The 27,343-nt window shown below is 41.2% G+C and overlaps 1 protein-coding gene across 7 annotated transcripts in view; it reads left to right on the top strand.

Annotated features, from left to right (window-relative positions):
• The window catches only part of FILIP1 (filamin A interacting protein 1), a 266,678-nt gene that overhangs the window by 192,922 nt on the left and 46,413 nt on the right, over positions 1–27,343 (top strand). For 5 of the 7 annotated variants that reach the window (XM_068551636.1, XM_068551635.1, XM_068551634.1 and 2 more), the window contains 2 exons: positions 7,860–8,033; positions 15,817–15,995. In XM_068551636.1, the coding sequence (XP_068407737.1) occupies positions 7,860–8,033; positions 15,817–15,995 (353 nt within the window). Of the gene's footprint in view, positions 1–4,266; positions 4,340–7,439; positions 7,469–7,859; positions 8,034–15,816; positions 15,996–27,343 lie in introns of those variants that run through there. The other 2 variants (XM_068551640.1, XM_068551639.1) reach the window with 2 other exon arrangements.

The following is a 27,343-nucleotide window of genomic DNA, read 5'->3' as shown; positions in this document are numbered from 1 at the left end:
CACCCATCTCTAGAGTGTTTTTCATCTTCCAAACCTGGAACTCTGTATACAGTAAACAATAGCTCTCCATCCTCCTTTCCCTCCTGTCCCTGCCAGCCACCACTCTACCTTCTGTCTCTATGAATTTGACTTTTCTAAGTACCTCATATAAATGGAATAGTATTTGTCCTTTTGTGACTGGCTTAATTTCACTTGGCTAAGTGTCTTCAAGGTTCATCCAGGCTGTAGCATCTGTCAGAATTTCCTTTTTCTCAAAAGGCTGAGCAATATTGGAGGGTATGTATATACTACATTTGTTTATGCATTGATGTGTCAGTGGGTACAGATGTTGTAGTCCACCTTTTGGCTATTGCTAATAGTATGCTGCTATAAACCTAAATGTCCCTGCTTTCAATTACTGGATCCTATGGTAATTTATTTGTAATAGAATTACTGGATCATATGGTAATTTGTTTGTAATTTTTTGAAAAACCACCATACTGTTTTCCATAGTGCCTAAACCATTTTACAGTGTACAAGGATTCCAGTTTCTCTACATCCTTGCCAATACTTATTTCCTGTTTTCTGGGGGTTTTTTTGTTTGTTTGTTTTGCTGATAGCCATCCTAATGTGTGTGAAGTGGTATCTCATTGTGGTTTTGATGTGCATTTCCCTAATGGTTAGCAATACTGAGTGTCTCTTCATGTGCTTGTTGGCCACTTGTATATTTTTAGAGAAATGTCTATTTAGGTATGTATCTGAAAAAAACCAAAAACACAAATTCAAAAAGATACATGCACCCCAATGTTCATAGCAGCATTATTTACAACTGCCAAGATATGGAAGCAGCCTAACAAGATATGGAAGCAACAGATGAATGGATAAAGAAGGTGTGTATATGTGTGTGTATATATATATATATATATATATATATATATATATATATACACACACACATAAATACATACATACAATGGAATACTACTCGGCCATAAAAAAGAACAAAATTTTGCCATTTGTAACACCATGGATGGACTTGAAGGACATTAAGCTAAGTGAAATAAGTCAGGCAGAGAAAGACAAATACTGTATGATATCACTTATATGTGGAATCTAAAAAATACAACAAACTAGTGAATATAACAAAAAAGAAGCAGACTCGCAGATATACAGAACAAACTAGTGGTTACCAGTGGGGAGAGGGAAGGGAGGAAGGGCAATACAGGGGTAGGGGATTAAGAGGTACAAACTATTAGGTATAAAGTAAGCCACAAGGATATATTGTACCACATGGGGAATATAGTCAATATTTTATAATAACTATAAATGGAGTATAACCTTTAAAAATTGTGAATCACTATATTTTACACCTGTAACTTATATAATATTGTATATCAACTATACTTCTATAAAGTTTAAAAAAGAAAGATCTATTTAAGTCTTTTGCCCATTTTAAAATCAGGGTTTTTGTTGTTGTTGTTCAGTTATAGGAGTTCTTTGTATATTCTGGATATTAATCCCTTATCAGATACATGATTTGCAAATATTTTCTCCCATTCTGTGGGTTGCTTTTCACTCTGTTGATTGTGTTCTTTGATACACAGAAGTTTTAAATTTAGATGTAGTTCAACTTATCTATTTTTTATTTTATTGCTTGTTTTTTTGGTGTCATATCCAAGAAATCACTGCCAAATCCAATATTATGAAGTTTTTCCCCTATGTTTTCTTCTAAGAGTTTTAGCTCTCCATTCAGGTCTTTGATTCATTTTGAGTTAATTTTTGTATGTGGTGTAAGGTAAGGGTCCATTCTTGATTCTTTGTGGATATCCAGTTTTCCCAACATCATTTGTTGAAAAGACTATCCTTTTCCATTGAATGGTCTTGGCATTCTGATTGAAAATCATTTGACCATGTATGTGAGGTTTTACTTCTGGGATCTCTATTCTATTCTACTAGTCTAAGTGTCTGTATTTATGCCAGTATCACACTGTTTTGATTGCTGTAGCTTTGTTGTAAGTTTTGAAATCAGAAAGTGTGAGACCTCCAGCTTGGTTCTCTTTCAAGACTGTTTGGCTCTTTGGGGGTCCCTTGAAATTCCATATGCACTTTAGAATGGATTTTTCTATTTCTGCAAAAAACATAAGTGGGATTTTGAGGAATTTTACTTTTAAAAATTCAAGCTATCATGGTATTAATAAAAGCAAGTTTTAATATGGAAAACAGCATCTGCTTGTGATATTTTAATAAAAGATTTCTTTTGGATAATATTTTGTCTGAAGTGCTAGAAAGGAGTAATCTTTAATGAACAAGCAGTATAGAGACTTTCAGGCTATTATTAACCATATAGTTGTGGAGAGAAATTTCTCCAGAAAAGCCTAAAGACACATTTTTAGCCCCAATGGCCCTCTAAACTAACCATATCTGAATCTTCTCCTTGTCTGTTGTTGTGTCACTAATTATGTTAACTTGGCTTTCTAACACTGAGGAGGAAAAAAATGGGTTTAATTTCTATAGTAATAGCTAATGCCATCATAAATTACATACATACATATTACAAATTTTTTTCTTCCAATACGTTTATAATATTCCATTTTACCTAACTAGGGTAAGTGGTATAATTCAATTTGTATGAGGTTTAAAGGTTGTTTCCTGTTGTAACATTCTAGTGGAATGTACTGTTTTTCCTTATTCAGTTTACATATTTTCTTTTTGGAATAAACTTAAGAAGAACAAAGTGACTCCTAAATTGTAGACAAGAACGTCAGATGAAAGAGCAGAAGTTGAAAAATGTAATTGTTTAACTCTTTTAAACAAGGCTAAATAGTTAAGGTTGTTCTGAGATTTGCAGCGCCAGTTTATGCCTCTCTGACTTCACATCACTTAATTTTATGTTTATTTCCACAAATATTTACTGAGTGCCTATCATGTGGGCAGGCACCCTTTAGTAGACACTGCAGACACAGCCCCTGTCCTCAAAGCAGCTCACAGCCTAAGAAAGAAATAGGCAAGTAAACTAATAAATTACATTATTTAAACAGATACGGAACATTGAGTTGAGTTCCCAGAATGGGAAAGCATTTACAGAATGGGCATATGTCGGTATTCCAGGACCATCTTTTCCAGGGCTCCTTAGCTCAATGCAGCAACAGACTATATTTATGTGGTTAACTGAATAATTCGAAGAAGTGATGGTGTTTAGAAACTGTGACATTCTGATTCTTCCATAGCATAGAAATAAATTTATTCTTTCCTCAGAATGCATCCTCCAGGGACTTCCCTGGTGTCCAGTGGTTAAGACTCCGTGCTTCCACTGCAGGGGTCGCGGGTTTGATCCCTGGTTGGGGAACTAAGATCCCACGTGCCGCTTGGCGTGCCCAAAAAGAAAAAAAAAAAATGCATCCTCCATTCAAGGTCAACAGCTCTTGGCAGGGAATGTCTTGTTTGAGGTGTGCAATGTCAATAGTTAGGGGCAGGCTTCTCAAACTTCCCATCTGGCTGTGTTCCCTCTCAACCTAAGTGAGCGGATCGCCAGGCGGGGGATCATGGTGGCATCATCTAAGAAGCTGTCCCAAGCTGTCCACCTCAAGCAGATGTTTTTTAAGTCTTGTGTTTTGTCCTAAACATTCAAGTAAATATCAATATTGTATTAATCTTCTGAAAGAGTTTTAAACTACTTACCACCTACCCCTAGTCCTTAAGTAATCCGAGTGCTTCAAGAGGATGCACTATGTTTAATTTGAAGCTCCACAACTCATTCTGATTCCTCTGTCCTCCCAAAGTCAGACACGTACCCATTTTAGGAGTGTGGAACAGCTATGTCACATGGGCATAAGAACTAAGCATTCTTTCCTACTCATTATGGGTTTTTCCCAAAGATTCAAAAACCCCACAAGTTTAAAAAAGTTAAAATTGTCACTAGGCATAATCATCAATGATGGAGTTTTGCCTGTAAAGAAAGCTAAGTTTTGGAAACACTGTCAGTGAAATTCAGTTTCCGAGTACAGTAAGTCCACCATGGCTGCCCTGCCAGATGCAGGGACATTTTGGAATATCCAGTCTCCTGACCACTCCGTGTTTGCCCTAGGATAACCAACTCATCCCAACTTGCCTGGGGCTGTCGTGATTTGCAGAAGTCCAGCTCTGTGGGATTCCGTTCTTCTTGGTCCCAGGCAAACCAGGACAGTTGGACACCCTCATTTGCACAGAGGTAGCAAATACTTTCACCAGTTTTGGAGGACCCTCCTAGTTTATGCTGCTGGTCTGAAGTGACCATGATCCCTTGGTGAAGAAGAATCAGTGGAATTGATAACACAGTGAGAACAGGAGAAACCTCTGGGGCAAGCAAGTCCCCGGGAATCAGGTGAGCCTGCTGGGAACCTTGAACAGAGCAGACATTTTCAGTGCTTTTGGTGCTGAATTGGCCTAAAGTAGTGGTTTCTAAGTGCAGCTATGCTTCATAATCACCTGCAGAGATATTTTAAATCACAATTCCTGGGTTACACCATCAGATCTGCTGATTCAGAATTTGTGTTTAACACAGCAGATGGAATGATCTTTCCACCATCTGACCATGTCACAATCCCGATGCTTAAAAATTCCAAGGCTTCTTGCTGTTCTGTGATAAAATGCAAACTCACTGCTTGGTTTACAGGCTTTTCATGAGTTGCCCATTGTTTAATCACTTCGGCCTCCTGTGGCCCCAGCCCATGCATCTAAATCTATTCGGTTTGGCCTTTGCCTACAGGTTTCCCTTGGCCAAGAACACTCTTAGCCTAGCTCCACCCCTCTTTCTCTGGCTCAAGTACTTATTGTGAGATTTCGGGTCACTTTCTCCAGGAAGCCTCCTCCGTCAGCTCAGATTCAAGTCAAGTGTTCTTCTGGACCAAGTTCTTAGCCCCCTGTATCTCCTCCATCCTAAGGCTTCTCATGTTATAATGGAAATGACTTTCAACTGGTTGTCTATTTCCCCTTAGACTTCAATGCCTCAGGATGCAATTGTATCTCCAGTACTGAATGTGCACAAATATTTATTGAATGGATGATTGGATTCAGTGCTCTTTTGAACTATATCACCTGTGTGGGCTCCAGCTGTCCTGTGTCTGTCGCCCCATCCCTACTTTCACAGCAAAGACCAGATACCCACCCTTGACTTTGTGAGACAGATCACACACTTACCTGTCGGCCCCAGGCTTTGCACAGCGGCCCTCTGCTGCCCCCCCGTGTTTGGAATCAGCTCCTTATGCAGCCAATTGAGACAACCCCTTGCTCCCTGGGGTGCAGTTTCAATTCTGCAGGGACATCTTTGTTTTTGCCCTCCATATGTCTCCCTTGGCACAAAGGGGAACCAGGTAGGATGGAAGAGAAGGCTGTGACCCCTCTGTGTCTGTTTCTATACCCTAATCTCCTATTAATTCTCCTCCATCACCAAGACTAAGTCAGTTGAAAATTTTCATTGTCTCTTCTTCCTCTGACCTCCTCTTCTCCCCTTTCTAGAGCTCTCTTCAAAGTATTCCTCCCTCTGGGTCCTTTTACATCTACGTAAATACAGTGGTCTATTTAGCAGCTCCCAGCACCCTAAGACTTTAACTACTTGCTTGTGATAAAACTTCCGAGTGAAAATAGTAATGTTCAAGGATAGGAACTTTCTTACGTTTTGAACTTCAGTCTTTTCTACAAAAATTAACAAGACTCTCAAAACAGAGGCGTAAAGTGGTTTTCTCCCCAAAACGTAGGATCTTAATTACATAAATTGAATCACATGTTTAAAGTAATGAAAAAAATTTATTGTGATCACATCTTTATTATTCCATTGATTAAACAGATATCACAATATGAATATCTGATTTACTATAGTAAACTATTCTAAATAGCAGTGATTTATGGGCAACATTCGTATTCCTTCTATGATCATTATTACAGCAATTAAAAAGCTTTTAGTTAGTTCCTGAAGAGTAATGTGGCTCTAAATACATAATGCACAGTGTTACATAACCATAGCCTCTTTTTCTTTGGTAACTGGTGTCTAGGGTAATTGAGCTCAGAATGAAATGTCTGGTATATGCAGCATAACGCAGTCAATACAGTTCAAGCATAAGCACATTTTTTAGGGAGAGAAGAAATAGGTGTTTCACGTCAGTTGTTTTCTTCTAAGAGAACTAGAAAGATTTGGTTAAAAGGAAAGATACCAATAATATTTACATATTTTTAAACTGGATAACTTAAACTTTTAAACTAAAATAGCTACCTATTTACAGTTGCAAAGCTCTTTGTTTACATCATCTGCCTGAAGACTGAGAACAATGGACATACCTTGGACTCCTTCAGTACAGGGTTACCATACACAGATGTGGAGTTGTGCCTTGCACAGGGGTGCCTGGCAGAGGGACTGCATAGGGGTGAACTACAGCCCACTCTTTGCTCGTTAGGCAGGCTGCATTCTGACTCAGGGTTGTGTCTCCTGGAAGAAGCGGGCACCTCTTTCTAATTTGCACAAAGACACTGTACAGCTAGCCTGACTCTGTGTCTGCGCTTTGTCCTTTCGCCCTGCATGGAAACACATTGCCTTTCCATTCAACTATTTTCTGACTTTAACTTTTTCGCTAATTCCAAACCACTGGTTTCTTCAAAATTAATATTTTCCATTTTTGTCTTGAAAGGAGCACATGTATATGTGGCAGAGACAACATAGGGAAAATTTGCAAATTCCAGTCCAGTGACGTTTCTGTAATAAATTCATCTTTAGCCATTTGGAATTAGATGAATTTGGAGACTACGAAAAAGCAGTAAAAGTGAGAAATCTCAAGAAAGACAAACTTTACAATGGTCCTGTCTCAGGGCTAACTAGTTAGCTCCCTTGTTTAGAATACCATGGTAATGAGCCAGGTTTATGATTTAAAACCCCCAGTTAGCATAACACAGGGGAAAACTCTATTCCATTGTCACAGACTGAAATTCTATTGCCACCAGTGTGTTCTTTGGTACAAGTTGGGATGAAGTCAGGATACTTCATACCCATCACCATTACTGGAAAAACAAGTATACAACCAGATGGGAGTACGTTTGGTCAAAGTCAGTTCCGTGATAACTACGAAGTTCATCATTCCTCATCAGTAGAAAATACATCCAGATGTATTTGCATCATGTGATGGGAGCCACAGTCAATATGATTGAAAGCCTATAATCATGTGGTTTTCTCAAGAGCTTCAACAAGACACTAAAGTTTTGCTAAGAAACCGAAAGAACAACTCTGACCCCACCAACCTGACTCTGATCGGCAGTCTGGATATTACAGGAGTTAAGTTTCACCTTCAGCAGGAATACATTAGATTGAGAAGCCCAGCCCAGCACCATGAGAGCTCCCAACCATGTGTTTCTGTGCAAAATGAATCACTTGATGGGAAACAGGAAATCACTAATAAAGGCTGTTTTTGTTAATCATACACAGAGTTAGAACCGGAATAGGGGAGAGCAGGGTTTTATTTTAAGCCAGGTTTGAATACTATATATTGAGGGCATAAACAGAAAACTAGAAAACTTTAAATTGTCATTGACCTCATGTGCACTGAAAAGGGCTAAGTGTCCCCAGGAGCAGTCCTCCCCTTTCTCAGAATCACTGCTACTTGGATCGAGCACTTTTTATGTAGTTAATATTAGCACAAACCCTTTTTCTGCTTGCCGGCTTCCTAGCAACCTGAAGCAGAGTATCTGCTTGCCAATCTGCTTTTGGTAAAAAAAAAAAAAAAGAACAAAAAACACCCAGTAAATTTGCCCATAGCCCTGACGAGACAGGGATATATTCAATAAACTCCGTGTTGATTTTGTGAGCCCGGCATAGGATTTATGCTGTCAACCGTCTGACCTTGCTGCACTTTCCACCACAGGCCAGGGAAGATGTGATCCACATGCTGAAGACGGAGAAAACCAAGCCTGAGGTTCTGGAGGCTCATTACGGGTCTGCGGAGCCGGAGAAAGTGTTGCGGGTCCTGCACCGAGACGCCATCCTGGCCCAGGAGAAGTCCATAGGAGAAGATGTGTATGAGAAACCCATCTCAGAGGTAAAAACATACCCCGACAAGTCCCTGAGAAGGAAGCCTCAGAGGGATGTCTCCACATCCTTCCATTTTACACGCCTTAACATTTTCTTTCAAAGGCAAGCATTTTATGATGCCCTAGTATAGAATTAAAGTATAATTAAATAATTCAGAATTACTGTGGATACATTTCATTGATAAGAATTGTAGAAGTATTTCCTTAAATATACTTAAAGCCCGAAATATGTTTCTCATGTGATTATGATAGCTACCTGCTCTTCAGTCTGTTATTCTTTTATTTCTCTAAGAGGGGATATGTGTAAAAATTTGAGGTGCTTATGGGTTTTAGCATTGAATTTTCAGATTATTGTCAAATTGGTAGCCTAAAATTAAACCGATTTTTATTATTGATATTTATGGTTATAAAGCCACTCAGTTTTGATATCTTATAGACCATTAAAATGGTCTCATGTGAATGGCTAAAACATAAAAGTTGAAGCAAAATCCCAATGGAAGGCTTAGGGCAGTTCTTTAAGATGAAAGGGAATCTAATAGGACAATATTTAATCATTTTTATACAAGACTGTATTAGGAACTATCAACTATTGTTGTTAATTACCCATGACATTACATGTTAAAAATACTCTCACATCATAGTAGAAGTTCAATGAAGAATCAGGGAACCAGTTGATGGATCTAGCCATACTGACTCTTCGGAATTCATGTTAAAAAAAAAATCATAGATGTGAAATTAGTATCATAAATGAATAAAGAACACAGAAATGAAAAGTGCGAAGCAATTTATCATAATTTAGCTTGAGACAAGCCTTTGCAGCAGCTCAGCTTGACAGATCTCAGAAAGATCTGCTTTAGAAAGTATTCACGACAGATCGACAGCCCCATAATTTTCTAATTTCTGCAACCAGGATGAACTGGAGCTGTTCTCATCTTTTCTTGAAGCATTAAGAGATAATTATCAGTATATGATAGAATAGAGTCAACTGGCTGAATCCACTTTCACGTTTGAGATAACCCACAGTTATTAGCTGCCTGTAGTTTTGGCCAGGTCACTTCAGCCCTTTAAGCCTTAGTGTTCTTCTCTGTCAGGTGCACATCTCATAGAGTTGTGAGGATTAGATGAAGCAATGCCTGTAACACTTTTAACATAGTGTCTGGAACATACTAGCTACTCAACAAATAGCAGCCATTAGTTTCTGCTGGGAGCTGAGGGTGATAATTGCTCACACTCTTATTTAGTTCCAAACCTGGAGGGACTTGAGCAGTAAAAGACACAGAGAGGTCAAAATATCAGTTTTATATTATTATTATAATCACCTGGATTGAAGAACTTGGCTTGGATAAATAGTATCATTTGGGCTTCTTAGTTCTTTTCTCCCAAGTTAGAGCTTAGAATGACCCCTCAAGGGAGAGGTAGGTCTGCAGAGCTCACACAGCCAGAATCACTGCCTCTGACCCACTGAGTTCTACGGACAGTACATAAAGGAAGGCGTTTCCAACTTACCTTCAGAAAGTAGACCTAACCCAAGTGGACAGAGGAGCAGAGCAGAAAACACTCACCTTTCTTTTGGGTTGTCCTGTTGGAGTTCGCTTAAGCTGGGTGTGCTTCTTGGTTCCTTTCTCCCCTCAACTCAACAATCTGAACAGCTGTTCCTCCCTTGGGGAGGAATAAATAAGGAGGTAGAGGGAAGGACAGAAGCTACTTTTCCCAGCACTGGCAAAATGGTGAAGTCCTGCTTTGTGAGAGAAACAGAATGCTGAAAGGAGAAAAGATTTCTTCCACCATTTACAGATTTTTGGTTTCTTAACCCTTTGGGCTTAATAATCAAGTTCCTGTTGCTCAGGAGCAAGAGAGTCGCTTCCAAGTTCGTGAGGTAATGTTCCTAGAAGCCATGCTGTACCTCAAGCCAAAAATCACTGCTTATTCCAATTTTCATCCCACATTAGGCCCAGCTAGGTCATCCAACAGAACTCACCAAAGGTTAAGCAGTGAACCCAATATGGTGGACCCCCCTCTCTTGCCAGGTATCTGGGGAGAAATTAAGCAGCAAATATTAAATCCCCCTGAACTTCCTTGTAAACTAAAGTCTGAGATATCAAAGTTCATCATTCTTAAGCAAAATTTCAAAGAAATTAAGGGTTCAGTTTCTTTCCTTCCCAAATTCTTATTCTGCTTAGCCTTAGCCAGAAGGATCTTAATCTTAGGCATTTTCAAAGTTGAATTAATACATCCTGAAGTCCTTTATTCTACGTTTACTCAAAGAGTCCAAAGATTATTAGGACACGTGCAGTTATCACAGTACCAACCTCACATTCATAAATTGTTAAAAATGCAAGAAAAGCCCCAGCTCCAAGGTCAGTTTATCTCAAGTGTAATGATATTCCTTGACCTCAGGACTCAGCACAAAGCAGGCTCATGTCACCAAGATCAAGGCAGAGACTTAGAGGATGTCTGAGGGAAGGAGGGTGGATAGAGAAAATCTTCAGGTACAACAGGATGCCAGTCAGTGTGGGGGAACTTGTCCCCATCAGCCAGAGCCTGCCGCCATCAAGAGGCTAATAATTATGGGAAGTGGCGAATCCTGGGTTGGGTGGAGGCATCTGTTTCATGTATTATCCTTGCCCTCAGTGAGTGGCATTTGAAACCTACCTGTCTTTTTGTGACGTTCAGGCATTCGCAGTGGTGACATCCTCCATGCCTAGGTCTTACTTTAGGTGCTCTACTTTTCCACCTGCATATTTTTATTTATTTATTTATTTTTGGCTGCATTGGGTCTTTGTTGCGGTGCGTGGGCTTCTCATTGCGGTGGCTCCTCTTGTTGCGGAGCACGGGCTCTAGGCGCGTGGGCTTCAGTAGTTATGGCACGCGGGCTCAGTAGTTGTGGCTTGCGGGCTCTAGAGCGCAGGCTCAGTAGTTGTGGCGCACGGGCTTAGTTGCTCCGCGGCACGTGGGATCTTCCCGGACCAGGGCTCGAACCCGTGTCCCCTGCATTGGCAGGCAGATTCTTAACCACTGCGTTGCCAGGGAAGCCCCCACCTGCATACGTGAAATCTCTTTAATCTTTTTCTTTTTTCAGCCACGATGTCCAGGCCTAGGAAACCCATCTCGTACTGGTGGTTTTCCTTACTGCCCCCTTGTTTCGGGGTGGTATTACCCCTTCCCGCAGGTGACCTTCTGAAGCCTGTCTGCCTTGGGGCCTAGTGGGGACCTAACCTTACCCAGGTGACCGTTCCTCAGAACTTCGCCTTCTCTCGTGTTTGAACTCTCTAATTCTTGTGTAACTTGTCCTACTCAAGGCAACAAAAATGTTTTCTTTTGTCACAACCTTTCCTCCAGTAGGACGGCTCAGCTGAGTTTCATTGTTATTGTTGTTTTTGACCAGTTTTTCAAATGGCCCCTTCTTTCTCTATCACTATTTTAGGGATCGTAGAGTTTTTGTTTGTTTGCCTCTAACTTCCCCTATGCTTTCAGGCCCAGACATTTGTTTTCTGAATATTACCTTCCGTATTGTGTAGTGTGTGGTCACCCTCAGTGAGAGAAGCAAAACCAAGGAGTTATGAGTCTGCCAAAAGGATCCTTTGTTCAACACAAATTTTATCTACTTTTATGTTCTTGAGTTGGATGATCCCTCCTAAGGAGTCTTTTCCCGTCACAGCACACCGGTGTTTGGACCGAATCTGCTGCTGTCCTGCCTGAATCCCCTTTCGTTTGTCTCATCTTTCCTTCGAAATCTACATCTCCAAGTTTCTTGAGCATGTTCGCTCAGGGCCCATCTACCATGGCTGACACCATGAAACTCCCCCCAAATTGCTTTACATATCCTACCCTGATCTCAGGTTTTAATTCTTCAGCATGTCTATATTTTATGTAACCACTTTGAACAGCTGTTGCAGTCTTCAAGAGAAAGGGCCCCAACTGATCTCATGAAGAACCATCTGCAGTTTTACAGCATGCTCCTCAAACGTTTCCTTGATCCCGACACCCTCTTTGTGGGGCAGTCACGCTGCTCTGCTCTCTAGGCTCTCCTGTCTCTACCTCCTCTGTCACCCATTCTGATTCAACAAAGACTAAAATCTCTCTTTTTTTTTTTTATAGCCCTATCTTTAAGGGCACTTAGATCCATTTCCCTTTTGGTCTTTCCAGTTTGGTCCTTAAGGCCTCATGTTTCCTCTTAAGTAGATTTCTCTCTTCTTAAATTCCTTAATATTTTCCCCATTAGCTCTCTGTTGATAACAGAGCTAAAATCATTTCCTAAACCATGATCCTTTTGTCTGAAATTTCTCCCCATCTCAAGTCCCTGAACTTCTTCTCCACCAACTTGATTCAGGTACACTCTTTCCTTAGTAAATTTTGAACTTTGTTGCTATGATGATCTCATTCAATTTTCCTTCCACCTCTGTCCAAGTGGGAGCTACATTTCCAAAGTAATAGGTGCCCATTTCACTTTCACTATTCAGTAATAAGAACTACCTTTCCTCTGTGGTTGAGCCACAGTTTGGAGCCTGAAAACCAAAAGCCATGGGAAACAGTATACATGATTAATGAATCCACTGGGAGGTGGTCTTCAGAGTCTCTGGACAAGCCACACAGATCCAAGAGGTCAGCCCACCTCAGTTCTCTCCTAGGAGCTCAGTGCAGTTCCAAACAAAATAACGAGAAACAGGGTCTGGCACAGCTGATCTGTTGCTACCTATGTTAGTTCTTACATCCAGAATTTAAAACTGAAAGCTAGATCCTCATACACTAATGCTTTATTGCTAAAGAGGAATTTACTACCTTTGCAGTTTAAAATCTGGTCTGCAGGGCTTCCCTGGTGGCACAGTGGTTAAGAATCCGCCTGCCAATGCAGGGGACATGGGTTCGAGCCCTGGTCCGGGAAGATCCCACATGCCGCGGAGCAACTAAGCCCGCGAGCCACAACTACTGAACCCATGTGCCACAACTACCGAAGCCCACGCTCCTAGAACCCGTGCTCCGCAACAAGAGAAGCCACTGCAATGAGAAGCCCGTGCACCACCACGAAGAGTAGCTCCCGCTCGCCACAACTAGAGGAAGCCCACACGCAGCAACGAAGACCCAATGCAGCCAAAAATAATTAAAAAAAAAAAAAAAAAGAAAGTCTGGTCTGCAGTTCTGGGTGAAAAACGCAGCTCACACACCAATGTCTCAGCATCCTTCTGGATGCATTAAAGGACAAAAAGACTGTCTTCCTGGTTATGCAACCAGTACTGAGGTCAAGCTGTACTGGTGCAGGTGAGGTGAACACAGCCCACAGAGACCACAGCAGCTACTCCAGGGACCTAGTCCCAGCACGGTAGCTGCTGAGAACAGCCAATCTCAAAGGCCCACATGGACAGAACATACTAAAGCTAGGGCCTAGCAGTCCTACCTAGGCTGCCCTGGAACAATTAGTACCAACATATGCTGTTTTTCCTCCAGATGCCCCTACAGTGTTTCTCTCTCTGGGTATCTCAGTCAACCATCCAATTAATAGCGCCCCCATCTTTGCCTCCCGAGTTCCTTGAACAGATTGAGGGATAACTGCAGGAGTCTGACAGATGACTTGAAACATTAACTTTATTATTGGCATAAATAGGTAGATGACCACCACCAGGTTCCTATTACTTTCTCTCCTAGACTCTGGAGAGAGCACCTGAGGGAGAGTACAATGTACCATCTTATGGCAGACAGAGTAAAATATAAGAAATGAAAAAGCTGGGGCTGTTCATGCCCAGCTCCCTGTCCCAAATACAACCTTTAAATACCATCCCTTCCTCAGGGAGGAGTGGGTCAGGGTATCAGGAAACAGGCAGAAGCTGCTCTTCCAAATACTCTCAAAAGGAGGGAAGGCCTTACTTTATGACAAAGTTAAGAAGGATCAAAAAGGGGAAAGAGCTGCTCCTTCCACATTTCTGATGATGTTCCAGCAATGCTTGACAAATTCTATAACATATGGTGAAAATCACACTTGTGGAAAAATGGAGAGTTCTTGGGGAGAATATTTTGTAACAGGAAGTCATTCCAGTGAAAAAACCTCTTGTATAGACTGTCCCATTAAGACTGCAGTCATTTATCAGAACACATAAAAGTACGATTTGCCTCCCCGATGATCTCAGGTATGGCTGGCCAACCTGGGCTTCACCAGTCTGACTGGTCACCTGTTCTTAGGCAAAGGGGGTGGAGGTCTAATCAGAAGGCACAGAGGATTATGGGGGCAATATCTCTTTTATTTTGGGTCCCACAAATGATTCATTCACACTGAAAATATAATAAAATTGTACAGGGAACCTCAGATCCGCCTTATGACTGAAGGGCAAACGTGGAACATCAGGGGAATAGCTCTGAAACTGATACCCATGGAGCTACTCCACTGAGTCTTACAGAGTTGGCTGTGGGATTAAGAATGGATTCTAGGGACTTTCCTGGTGGCGCAGTGGTTAAGAATCCGCCTGCCAATGCAGGGGACACCGGTTGGAGCCCTGCTCTGGGAAGATCCCACATGCCGCAGAGCAACTAAGCCCGTGCGCCACAACTACTGAGCCTGCGCTCTAGAGCCTGCGAGCCACAACTACTGAGCCTGCGTGCCACAGCTACTGAAGCCCACGTGCCTAGAACCCGTGCTCTGCAATGAGAGAAGCCACCTCAATGAGAAGCCCGGGCGCAGCAACGAAGAGTAGCCCCCGCTCCCCACAACTAGAGATACCCCGCGTGCAGCAGTGAAGACCCAACAGATCCAAAAATAAATAAATAAAATAAAATTTTAAAAATTGTTAAAAAAAAAAAAAAGAATGGATTCTAAATATGTCTGATTCACCTAGAGCAGTGGTTCTCAACAGGGAGGGGCACATGGGGACTTTTCCTTCCAGGAGACATTTGACCACGTCTGGGGATAGTTTTGTCACAGCTGGAGGTGGTAGTACCGGCATCTAGTGGGCAGGTGAGCATCCTCTAGTGCACAGGACAGCCCCTCAAATAAGAATTACTTGGCCAAAAAGGTCAGTAGTGCTGAGGGTGAGAACTCCTGCACTAGGGTTTGAAGAGGAGAGTAGGATAGGGAACTATCAATATTGTAAGACTGGGTCCAATTTAACAAACATGTACTGAACACCTACTTTCTTCCAGGTGCTGTGCTAGGGACCAGGGACTAAAAAGATGATCAAGGCATATGGTCCCTTAAAGATCTTATAGCCTGGCGGGAGAAACAGACACAAAAAGCCCTGTAATGATATTTGATAAGATCTCTTTTAGTTTGAGATATGTGCGCTCTGCAAGTTCTGAGATTCTCCCTATATTTAGTACCTCTTGAAAGAAGAGGATTGTGGGTCCTTCATATACTTTTCCTAGAAATGCACTTAACTGCAAGCCTTAAAAAGAAAAAAAGGTTGCAATGAGGATAATTTCCTCCTCCCAGGGGAGGAGTTTGGTACACATGCCTGCTGAGCTCTTCATTTTTCTGAGATTAGGCCAGACGCTATTCTCTTTCTTTCTGAGTATAGGGCTCCACTGTCTCATTGAAACAGTGAGTTTGCTCTCCTGAAAGTTGAGGAACCACACATATGTTCACAGAGAAAAAGGCCAGAGGCCAGACATTACTGCAGCCCTATTGTGGCTAGTTCATAAATCCAACAGGCCTAGAGAAAATGATGGAATGGGGAAAATGGCAGAGAATAGCAGACTCGAGGTCCTCCCCTACGGGTAATAAATCACTAGACCAACGCAAACAAATTATTTAGAGCCCTACGTAAATGCAATAAAATATTAAGCTCTTTCCCATGTTTGCTTCCTCAGCTGGACAGACTTGAGGAAAAACAGAAGGAAACCTACCGGCGCATGCTAGAGCAGCTCCTGCTGGCCGAGAAGTGTCACCGGCGCACGGTGTACGAGCTGGAGAACGAGAAGCACAAGCACACAGACTACATGAACAAGAGTGACGACTTCACCAACCTGCTGGAGCAGGAGCGGGAGAGGTAACTGCGCTCGCGCGTCCCGGAGGGCGGCGCTCTCGTCCTGCCCCTCCCGTCCTGGATCAGATTTCCACCCGTGACTCCGCGGACACGTGCCCAGGGTCCAATGCCTAATTTCCCAACGGTTTGCAGACAGTGAGACAGACTTTGCTTGGAACCATTAATGTGAGCATGTTGGGGGTTCGTATAAATACGGCAACAACATTCCCACTAGGATGTGAAAAGCCAGAAAAGCCACAAACTAAGGGAGCTTCTGTTTTAACTTCATCAACGAAGCACCTACGTTTGAAAAGCCTCTCTACGAACTGCCTTCTATTAGAAATAATATACTTTTTCTCTTTGGGATTAAAATCCACTTATTCAGTGAGACAAATGATCACCATTTTAAATGAATCCTATTCATTCTTAAAACTGGTATAGAAAATCTTACTACTTGGTTGTGTATGAATTACTTAATGACTAGAATTACCTGCTTAACTTTTTCAGGGTTGCGTAACTGTTAAAACTCAGTGTAGAACAAAAGAAAACAAAACAAAAATTCAGCGTTGAGCCTTGAACACTGTAGGTAGTTTTCTCAGACCAGGGATTAGCACATTTGAAGCAGAGACTTCAAATTGAAACGCTTTGTGATGAACTCTTTGATACTCTCCAGTTTTTCAGCATCTTCTTTTTAGCTTATTCTCTCCTTTTCCTCCCCTCAGCTGAATGGTTACATCTGCGAATTCCACAGTCTTTGAAACCAATGGCATTGAATCCCGATGCTTTGAGTTACCAAGCGTGTCTGCGTCTGTGTTTAGGACTTGCAAATTAAGAGCCATTGGGAAAGAGCTTCACCAGTCCCAGCTTTGCTATATCTAGTTACAAAAAGGAGATCTGGTTTTCCCAGATTAGTTTATTTGCCAGAAAAAGTTACCTCAGTAGGAAAGTAAATAAAAGCATGAAACAACAGGTTTGTGTTAAATTTTTAAGTTATTGGTAACGCTTACTTATTATTGGACTTGGTACATCTCTTGAGGAAGGAGAAATGGAAAAGGGAGCAATGGCTGGAGTGTTATGTACAATACCCTCCACTTATGGTTTCTTTAAGTCTGTCTTCTGCTGCTGGAAGCTCAAGTTTATCAGCTTCTTGTTTGGACAAATAGATGGTCCAATTTGATGTTTTGGGGCAACCAAACAGTGAGAATAAACTCTACCTCCTCAGCCTCCATGAACTTTCCAACATCAAGCATAGGTATTGCAAACAAGGTTTTAATGACGGTGTAAATTACATATATCTAGGTGTCCTGTGTTGGAATGTGGTCAGGTGAGAGTAGCAGCTTGTTTGATATGTCTTTAAAAGATCTGAAATCAAATAATTTTAAAGAACCAGCTGTGTGAATTAATATTTTCTGATCACTTTGTAAATCATTTGGTCTCGAACCAGATATGTCTGCCTTTTCTACAATTTCCCACCTAAGCTAAATGGCTGAGGTGAATTCACCTACAGAGTGGTAGGTTTAAATGAAGTATGTGGATGGAGAGACCGTACTTACCCAGCTGTTTCTTTTTCTTTCTTTTTTGTTTTCCTAGTATTTGTGTACTGTGAGAATAATTGAAATAATAACACTTGATGGAGAGCTCTATAGTTCACAAAGTACTTTTATATTCATTATACAATGAGCCTGTCCCAAGTGTATTTATTTACTAACTTCATGTTGACCAGTTCAAGACTAACAATTCCAATCCCATGCCCCTCCTTTGGAGCTGTTTAATTTTACTAGAGCAATTACACAACGATTTCTCCTGAGCAAAGCGCTATGTAGGAGGTTTTAAAAATCAAAGCAGAATTTAAAAATTATATATATATATATCATGATGCTTTTCATACTTTGATCAGCACCGCTGAGATATGTCACCAGTTGTACATGTTTTAGATAAGAATCTTTGACTCACTAAATATCCAACCACTTTAAGATTCTGCAACAGTAGTTTTGACTCAACAGGTTATACTTTAGTGCTTTATATATTTTCCTGTCAATGTTTTTGCCCAGGCCACCCCCCTGACTGACCACCAGTGCACATGCTCTGGGCACATGCTGACCGACACTCGTTATGCTAAATTAAACACCCTCACTAGGACCCTAATAACTGAAGTTGGCATCGCTGAATTTCTCTGAGGCGTCCACGGTGACCGGCTTTGCTGAGTTCCCTGGGCAGTGAAGCCTTTAGGATTTTCTCAAAGGTCAGGCCTGGGACTCCTGCTGCCCTTTGGAAGAGGCCCTGCTAAATCTGCTTTGGGTTAAATCCTCTTTTTGAAGTAAGCGGTCATAATTAGATGTACTTATGGGGCTGGCAGTTTGCTGACCCCGGGGCTTTCTTTCCTGTGGGCAATGTCACCGGGGGCTGGTCCCCACCAGGACCCGGGCCGTGGCTCAGCCAGGCCCCAGCGCCCCACTCAGCCGCAGCCCCTGCAGGGGAAGCTGGGCTATTGCTGATAGAGAGCTGGTTTTTCCGAGCCCGAGTGGGAATTCTGGCATAGACTATTCCAAGTCCTTTGTTTGCCTCTTTGTTTTGCACTCCCTTCCCTCTTTCTCCGGAAAAGTCCCTTTCGTGAAAAAAAAAAAAGAGAGAGAGAGAGAGAGCCAAGAACTTTCCTTCAGAAACATTTCCCTTTATTTCTCCTGTGAGCGTGAGTCAAGGAAGGAAAAAAGTGAGACGAGATAAGGCCAAGTTGTTTGTTCCCTGTAATCACCCAGTTTCTACTGGGGGTGTGACTCTGCAGGCTGCCTCTACCTAGACAGCTTTCTGATTTGGTGGCCATGGGTGGACGGGGGTGCAGACCCAGGGGACCCTCCACACATGCAGAACATCTAGGCTCCGTTCTCTGTACTTGTCCTGCTCTGTAAGGGTTTCTCACGTCCTCTGGAAAATGGTTAAAGGTAATAGAAAGGGACCCAGGCAGACAGGATCAGTAGCTATCCAGATTCAGATATTTGATGAAACCAGAAATCCTTGGTTTTCAAAAAAAAAGCCTTGGTTTGACTAGTACTGCAAAAGACTTCTGAGTTAAGCCCTTTCAAGTCCCTCATCCTACAGGTTGGGTAACTGAGGCCCAGAAAAATTATGTAGCTCAACTAAGACGACAGTGCAGGCCACTGGTCCAGCACTGTTGTACGAATGAGTCCCTTGGGCAGAATGTCTTGTTTTATGTTTTCTTCGTGTGTGTGTGTGTGGGCTTCCAACCTCCAAGCTCTTATGTCCAAACTATGACACAGAATGTTAAAAGGCAGAATGATGGTTGTCGGGAGGATATAAACAGATCTGTTTGGACCACTGGTGTCTTTCAACTGTCAAGACTGGAGAAGCTTTGGAACAGCATCTGTTGGAAGGAGCAGCCTGGGGACTTGTTTTGGAGCGGAGTTTGAATAGCACACACAGTGTTCTACTTCTGTTGCATTCTGATGGGAGGCTGATGCTGGTTATGGGGGACCTAAATAAAGCACCCCTCCAAGCTACCTCCTTGTTATGGCCACTGACCTAGACCCTGAAAGTGTAAAAACTAAGCAGAAGTCATTTTTCACTTTTCAGGAGTTGTCAAATTCATCCTATATAAAAATTCCACAAATTAAGTGCCTAAAATGGACAATATATTGTTCTGGGCTTCCTTTATTCTAAACCAAAAGACTGATCATAATCTGTTACCATCATTTACTGCTATTTATTTTTACAAAGAGTCATATTCCCAAATTAAAAAGTGGAAATAGCATGAAAAAACGCATTGGCTTAACTAGCATTGTTTGAAATATAGGTGAAAATATCCTTCATTGCAGTAATTAAGATTAGATAAAGAAAGCTCCCTTTCTAACTGCTATATTCTGTTTGGTCCATATTTTGAGTCAACTTGACCTTAAAAGGCATAATTCTGAGCACATGAGATCACCTTCAGAGTTTATGCTTTATTCTCCGTATGAACTGCAAGACTTGTAATTTTAATCTTACACTTTCTCTAGGGCTGCTTCAAGAATGTCAGGATAGAGAGAATACAGTTACATCAAAAAGTGCTTTGGAACGTAAAGAAATATTTGAGGGGGATGTGTGTACGTGTGTGTGTGTGTGTGTGTGTGTGTGTAAATGATGTGGGGAGGGCTGTCTAAGTCTATAACTGTAGATATAGATTTGAAAGCTTTTGGATTCTATAGGCTCAGCTGGGACTACATAAATAATTACATCATCATATAATATTGCAGCAAGCCTTCCAAGTATAGGGTCATTTTTAAAAAAAACTACAAACCAGCATCTCGAGAGAAATCTCTTAACGTGTGAAGCAAAGAATGCAGGAACAGGGGCTTGATGGAGGGGAAACTTTCAAGCCCCATTGGTATTGTTCCTCTAGGCCTGGTGGCCTGTGGGACGGGCTGCCCCATCGCACTTGCCTGTGGCGGGGATGACCGGTCAGAGCAAGTTTGTGAAAAGTGGCTCTAGCGGCCGGGGATCCTGGGAGATATTCTTGGCACACTTTATAGAAAAAGATGCACAATCTGGTTCCCTGGCATATTTTCCCTAAGTTTCTCAGATTTAGATGCCTTATCTCTAAACTATCGCAATAAAATGGACTTTTCTCATTGGTAGCGTGGAGAAGCGCAATAAAGCACTTTGTAGAAAAAGATTGCTGCTGATGTGTAAATGATCAAGTCTGATCATGCGGAAAGTAATCAATAGGTGGAACATATCAGCAGGAAACAACGGAGCCCTCTTGTCTCTGCTTAGCCCTCAGCTACACGCTGCTCACTAGCTGGGCTAGATTTCATTGACCACCCCCCCCCCCAGCCCCCGATACGCTGGACACATACACATCTGGTTTAATCCTTACAAAACTGCATGAAGTATAGTTACTATCCCTATTTAGAAGATGGGAAAGCAGGTTAAATTCCTTCCACCAAGGTCACTTGCCAACAGTTAATTGGAAGAATCAGTGTTTGAACTGAGTTTCCTACAGTAAAAACAAACAAACAAACAAGCAAACAGACAACCAAAAAAACCTTTTCCACTTCCAAGTTCTTACCTTCTGATTGAAATGAACACTTCATTTCTCCAACGTTTGGAGGAAGGAAAGATGACTTGAAATGTTGGCTCTGTGGATGGCACATCCATTCTGTTTGCAGGTTCAGGATTCGAATTCACAGACCTTAACCTGTCATTGAGATATGCCACCTACTATCAATATCCTGACCAAGAAAATTGCTGACCAAGAAAATTGCTGGGAACAGACAGCTTCTAAGAAAGAAGAGGAATTAGAATTCAGAGACTCAATCACAGAAAGAATATGTTTTACGGTTGATTTTCTGAAAGAACTCCAGGATCAAACTCCACCTTCCAATGGCTCTCACCCTTGCAACTTGCAAATCCCACTTCCTACTGGAAAATGTGATTGAAATGAAGGAGCCTGAGGTGATTTTGATTTTGCATAGCTAGGGTGTTTGTGTTGGGGGATGGGGTAGGTGGGGACAGTGTAAAGGAAGTGATGTTATATCTTACCTAACGGACCAGGCAATCAGTGACTCAAAAAGATAGCTTCCCAAAGTTGGAAGATGGGAGTCGGAAGAGGGTTGGTCCTCTTAAAAGACCCAGGATATTAACATATCTACTATCAACACTGTAGAACTAGGAGCTTGCTACTCATTCTTAACTAGACACCCCCTGGATGAAATATGAACGAGCCCATTAAAAATGCCCTTGAGGTGCATTTCACCAGATCCCATCTGTACAAAAATGATGAGTCTTGGGTGGGTATGATCTTTTTCCCAAGCTTTATAGTGTTCTCATTCTCAAGGTCATTGAGTTAGCAACCTCTGATCTAAGATTCTTCAGAGTTTTAGTAAGATAACTTTTAACAGATATGCCAGGGAAGATAGGTTATCTGATCAACATGATTTTCTAACTAATCAAAGGTTATGATATGAATTAATTTACTTTTACTGTTATAGAAGATATTTCTCAAATACATTTTACTTTTTTAAGAAAAATTTTAATATACCACAAAATCCAGTTAAGTCATATTTGAAGATTTCAGGATCTTGTAGTGCTGCTATCTGGGTGACTCTGTATGTTACAACCTCAGGGCCTATTAGATTATATTCAAATCTAAATGTCAATTATGGTTGTATTTTATTGTTGAGAGGATGGTGAAGATGTTTTCCGGATCTTAGGGCTTAACCCGGCTAACTGAGAATTTTAGTTAATTAGATTCAACATATTTGGACTTTTACAACAACAGCAACAGAACTTGAACCAGGAAGGACTCTGATATTATTCAAAGGGGTGGGATAATAATCAAAGTACATTGACCATAAGAAAGGAATAGCGTTGAAAGGGAGGTCTTGAGAGACAACGGGCAAGAAACATATTTCACTGCTTAAGATTTTAGCATGTAAGAATGCCTCAGTCCTGGTATTTGATACCCCTTATTCTAGAAAAGTCCTAGGAGAGGTGAGACTAGAGGGCGGTATTTGGAATTTGAATGTGAGAGTTAAAGAGTGAGAGCCCACTAGTGGGAGGTGGTCAGCTTGTCAGAGTCTCTCTAGTTCTGAACCAATCTGGCTGAGGGGTGCCAAGCACTGGGTCACAAGCGTGTGCTCTAGGGTTACTAAGGCTGCAGGTGCATGCTCCACAGTGATGCACAATTTTCCACTTCTCCCTGGGCCTGATTCCCTCTGGGGTATTCTTTCTCAGAACTCCCTGGGTGACTCTGTCCCTTACCACCTAAAGACTGTCATTCAAGTATAATATTGTTACAGCTTTGACATTTTCATTTGCAGATGCTGTTATAGAAATTTACTACAGTATGATAATACTTGGGTTTTTTAACCTAATCTTTTCTCTTACCCTGTGACCTGGTCCTCATCAGAGCAGCCAGCCAATAGCAATCACAGCTTCAAGGGAAACTTGCCATAGCTGAAGGAGAGAAGTGAATAGCTTCTCTTCTGGGTTCCAGAAGCAAAGATCTCAGTGTAGCTTGAGAAAGAATATATAATCAAGTTGATTCAATTTTTATCACCCCCTCCTTTCCTGTTTAGATAAATGCTTCTTTTAAGAGAGAAGCAAGACAGCAAGAGAGGTCTATGTCATGGGAGTAGCCAGTGCAAAAGAAGAGGTTCTGTTCTGAGCTTATTTGGGGTGTGGGGGTGGGGAAGGAAAAGTGGAGAGTAATATAAACCCCAGATATATGGGTGTGAAGAATTTGAGAATGGAGCTATTACTAGGTAGAGTCCAAGGGTGTCTCAGTCTGCTTTGGCTGTCATAGCAAAATAGACTGGGTGGCTTAAACAACAGAAGTTTATCTTCTCCCAGTCCTGTATGCTGGAAGTTCAAGATCAGGGTTGCCAGAATGGTCAGCTTCTGGTGAGGCCTCTCTTCCTGACTTGCAGACGCCCACCTTCTCGCTGTGTCCTCACATGGCCTTTCCTCTGTGCGTGTACGTGAAGAGAGATCTTCTTCTCAGGCCTCCAATTCTATTAGATGAGGACCCTACCCTTATGACTTCACCTAACCTTTTTACCTCCTAAAAGCTGTATCTCCAAGCATAATCACGATGGGGGTTAGGCCTTCAATATATGAATTTGAGGGGGCAACTAGCAAAGGGCATGGCAAAACTTGTGGCTCTCCCTCCAATAACTCAAGAGAAAGAGAGTAAAACTTGGTGTCTGACGTGTCCAATTGGAGAGAGCTTGATATGGCTTCAGTATCCTGCAACCCTAAAGGAATATCTAGATTTTGCCTGTGTTTCTGAAGGGCCACGGGAATAGCTGATTCAGGGCTGGAATGAGAACAGAACTGTGACCCATTTGGATCAGCAATCTGAGCAGGAATGCAACTGAGGCCAGAGACCACAATGTGCATCTCAGAGAATGCCAGCGTGGAAGGACGATGCCTACATGACCTCCCCCCACCCCTGATGGCCCCAGAACTCAGCCCCAACTCCAGACATGGGGTCCTGAAGCCCTAGAGTTAACTCAGGAGACCCCGACTTGACTGAGGAGTCTTTAAATTTACAAAGGAAAACCTTACTTGACTGGGTTTACCCAGAATTAACTGAAATAAAATAGAATGAGGCAGAGGTGGCGGCCGTGGTGGTGACCGCTAGCCAGTGTAAGAGGACAGTGGCGCTGATGGTGGCAGCAGGTGAGGTGGCTGGGCCTGGCCTGGTCCGAGCCGCCACTGCCGAAAGGATGAACCAAGCCAGGAAGCGGGCTGCTGAGCCTCGACGGCCCGCGTGCTTGTAACTGCCCCAGCCAGACACGCTCCTACCCTTGACGTACCCATCCTTCAGTGAATCTGCAGATGTATTTTCTCAGGAGCTCAGCCTGACCCTACCTCAGTGATACAGGAGGAAAGACCCGCTGTTGTATTAAATAAATAAATTAATTAATTAAATAAAATGGAATGGGAGCCCATAAAAGAAACCTAGAGATATAGAAATATGAAGATAATTGTATTTCTTGCACGCATGAGTTTGAGGCCTGCAGTTAGTACCCCCTTCGTTAGTAAAATCATCCGGGTGTGTGCTAAAGAGAAATAATGTAGTGTTGTGTCTGGTTCCAGAGTACTGAAGGTGTGCTTACTAATGTTTTGTGAAATTTAGAGGATCATCTGATCTAAGTCTAACCTTTACAGCCAGTTAACTCTTTCCCTGGGTTACTCTAGCTACATGGTACCAGACCCCCTCAAAATCTGTAACCTAGAGTCAGTTGTTTTCTCAGTCTCCTGCATTTCACTGGGAGCCAGAGAGCCTTGAATTCAAATGCTGATTCTGCCACTTACTAGACCAGTTAGATAACTCTTGGACAGGTTATCTAACCTCTCTGATTCTTGGTTTCTTTATCTATAGAATGGGGATAACCTATCTCATAGAGTTGTTTATGTTCATGAGATAATGAATATAAAGCCCCTTCTACAAAGTATAGCGTTTATTGCCTAATAGTGATCATTTCTTCTGCTCACCTGTGTATCAAACACTAAGAGGAAAACTATGACGGTTTCACTAAATCACAGTTTACATTTTCTCAGACTAAGATGTTCTGAGAACAATGCAAAGTATTGGAAAAGTAAACTACACTGTTGTCCCGGGGTAGTTGTTTTGTATTTAGATTGTAGGTAGACTCAGGAAAACTGAAAACCTACTACAAACAGAGAATTCAATAAAGTGAGGTGGCAGGGTACAAAACTACATAGAATCAATATTCAAAAATCAGTAGTTTTCATATTTCCAAAAGACAAAATAATATAAACTATATTAAATATTAACTATCTAGGAATAAACTTAAGAATGTGAAAGATCTACGTAAAGAAAGATTTTTAATGCTACCTAGAGATATGAAAAAGATTGAGACCAATGGAAAGGCTTACCATTCTAGGATTGGAGAACTCAACGTTGTAAAGATGTCATCTCCATATATTAATCCACAAACTTAATGTGGTCCTAATAAAAACACCATCAGGTTCTTTTTTAAGCATCAGAACTAAATGAAGTTATTCTGAAGTTCATATAAAAAATACACAAACAAGAATAGTCAAATATTGAAAACGAAAAGTAGTAGAGAAGAAAAGTTTCCTATCAGGAAAACTAACAAACAAACAAACAAAAAACAACTCATTTTAAAGCCACAGTAAGTAAAACAGTGTGGCACTGGTACATGAATGGACAGATCAATGGAGCTGATATATTTCTAGAAATAGATTATGGTAGATATAGAAGTTTAATATATGTTAAAGATGGCATTCTAAATCAGTTGGAAAAAGCTGAGTCTCTTAGGAATGGCTATTATTATAGTCATTTTTATGTATAGGATAGGTAATTTATTTGTAGACATGGGGACAGTTGCCCATATTATAGCCAAGGCTATTTTTTTCTGTCCTGACCTATGTCAAGGGAAGATTTAGCATTTACTTTTTAAGTTTCCAACAGATAGATAAATCCCATGTAATAAAAAATTATATTTGAGAAATAAAATATATAGCAAGAAAATGACTTACTTTCTCCAAAAAAAAAAAAGCAGTATTATGATTTTTAGCCACATAAAATTTTATGAGAAGTAAAATATGTGGTAACTATTGGCATCCTTTGGAAGAAAAACTGCTATAGTAACTTTGCTGAGGTCATAAATTTACAGCCATTCTTCTATAACTTTGTATATTTAAAAAATTAATACGTTAAAAAGAAGTGACAACACATTTTATATAGTGAAAAGAATAAAAGCTTAAGCCCAACTTGGACTGATTTACTAGAATAACCTGGGGAATAATTATTTTCTTTCCCCAACAGCTGCATAAAACAATGAGAAAAAAAACTAAAGATTTGTACCTAGTAGTGTATAAAATTGAGTGATTTAAATGCATGTATTTTTCAGAGAAGTTATTATGGGTTATTAAATGGAGTCCAGATACAAATTCACTTATTTAGAAAGTCTAATGCAGATTGGCTTATAATTTTTGGATTAAAAAGTTGATTGTAAGTGGTACAGTATATGTATGAAAATAAAATTTCATGCCTATCTTCACAGTTAATCAGAGAGCTCTCAGGAACTAGAGCAGATGGTAAGTTTTAAGAAACACACAATGAAAATCATTAAGAAATAACAATCAGCCCAGCTAGAATGGAAGTTTAATTGACAAATTTTCAGTCAGTAACTATAGCCTTGGACTTCCCTGGTGGCACAGTGGTTAAGAATCCGCCTGCCAATGCAGAGGACACGGGTTCGAGCCCAGGTCCGGGAAGATCCCACATGCCGTGGAACAGCTGAGCCCGTGCGCCACAACTACTGAAGCCCGCGCTCCTAGAGCCCGTGCTCTGTAACAAGAGAAGCCACTGCAATGAGAAGCCCGCGCACCTCAACCAAGAGTAGCCCCCGCTTGCTGCAACTAGAGAAAGCCCGCCCGCGTGCAGCAACAAAGACCCAACGCAGCCAAATAAATAAACAAATAAATAAATAAATAAAAATTTAAAAAGAAAATAACTACAGCCTCAGAGTCTACCCAAGTGACAAAAATACAGTGAATTTCCTAACGTAGTGACAGATTTTTAAAAATGATTTCTGATCTATCAATACACTGATACTATCAATTGTAATCCAGGCGGTTGTGATGCCAGGCAATTGATCAATTCTGACAGGCAGTCTGTATGTTAGAAAATACAAAACCAAAATCTCCTATAGATTTTTTTTTAGTTAATTGAAGCATTAGTGAAATATGTAAGTTCCAAAGAAAACACCTGAATCCAGGTTGCAAAAGCAGCTGGGTTAAAAGTGAACATTTCTAACAACTGATTGGCTGTTTTTGGTCCCCAAATTTCAAACTAGTTGGATTGAGTTTTTAATTGA

Source organism: Eschrichtius robustus, chromosome 9, assembly GCF_028021215.1.
Source record: "Eschrichtius robustus isolate mEscRob2 chromosome 9, mEscRob2.pri, whole genome shotgun sequence".
In the NCBI taxonomy this organism is placed as follows: Eukaryota; Metazoa; Chordata; class Mammalia; order Artiodactyla; family Eschrichtiidae; genus Eschrichtius; species Eschrichtius robustus.
This window is presented reverse-complemented; position numbering and strand designations above follow the sequence as displayed.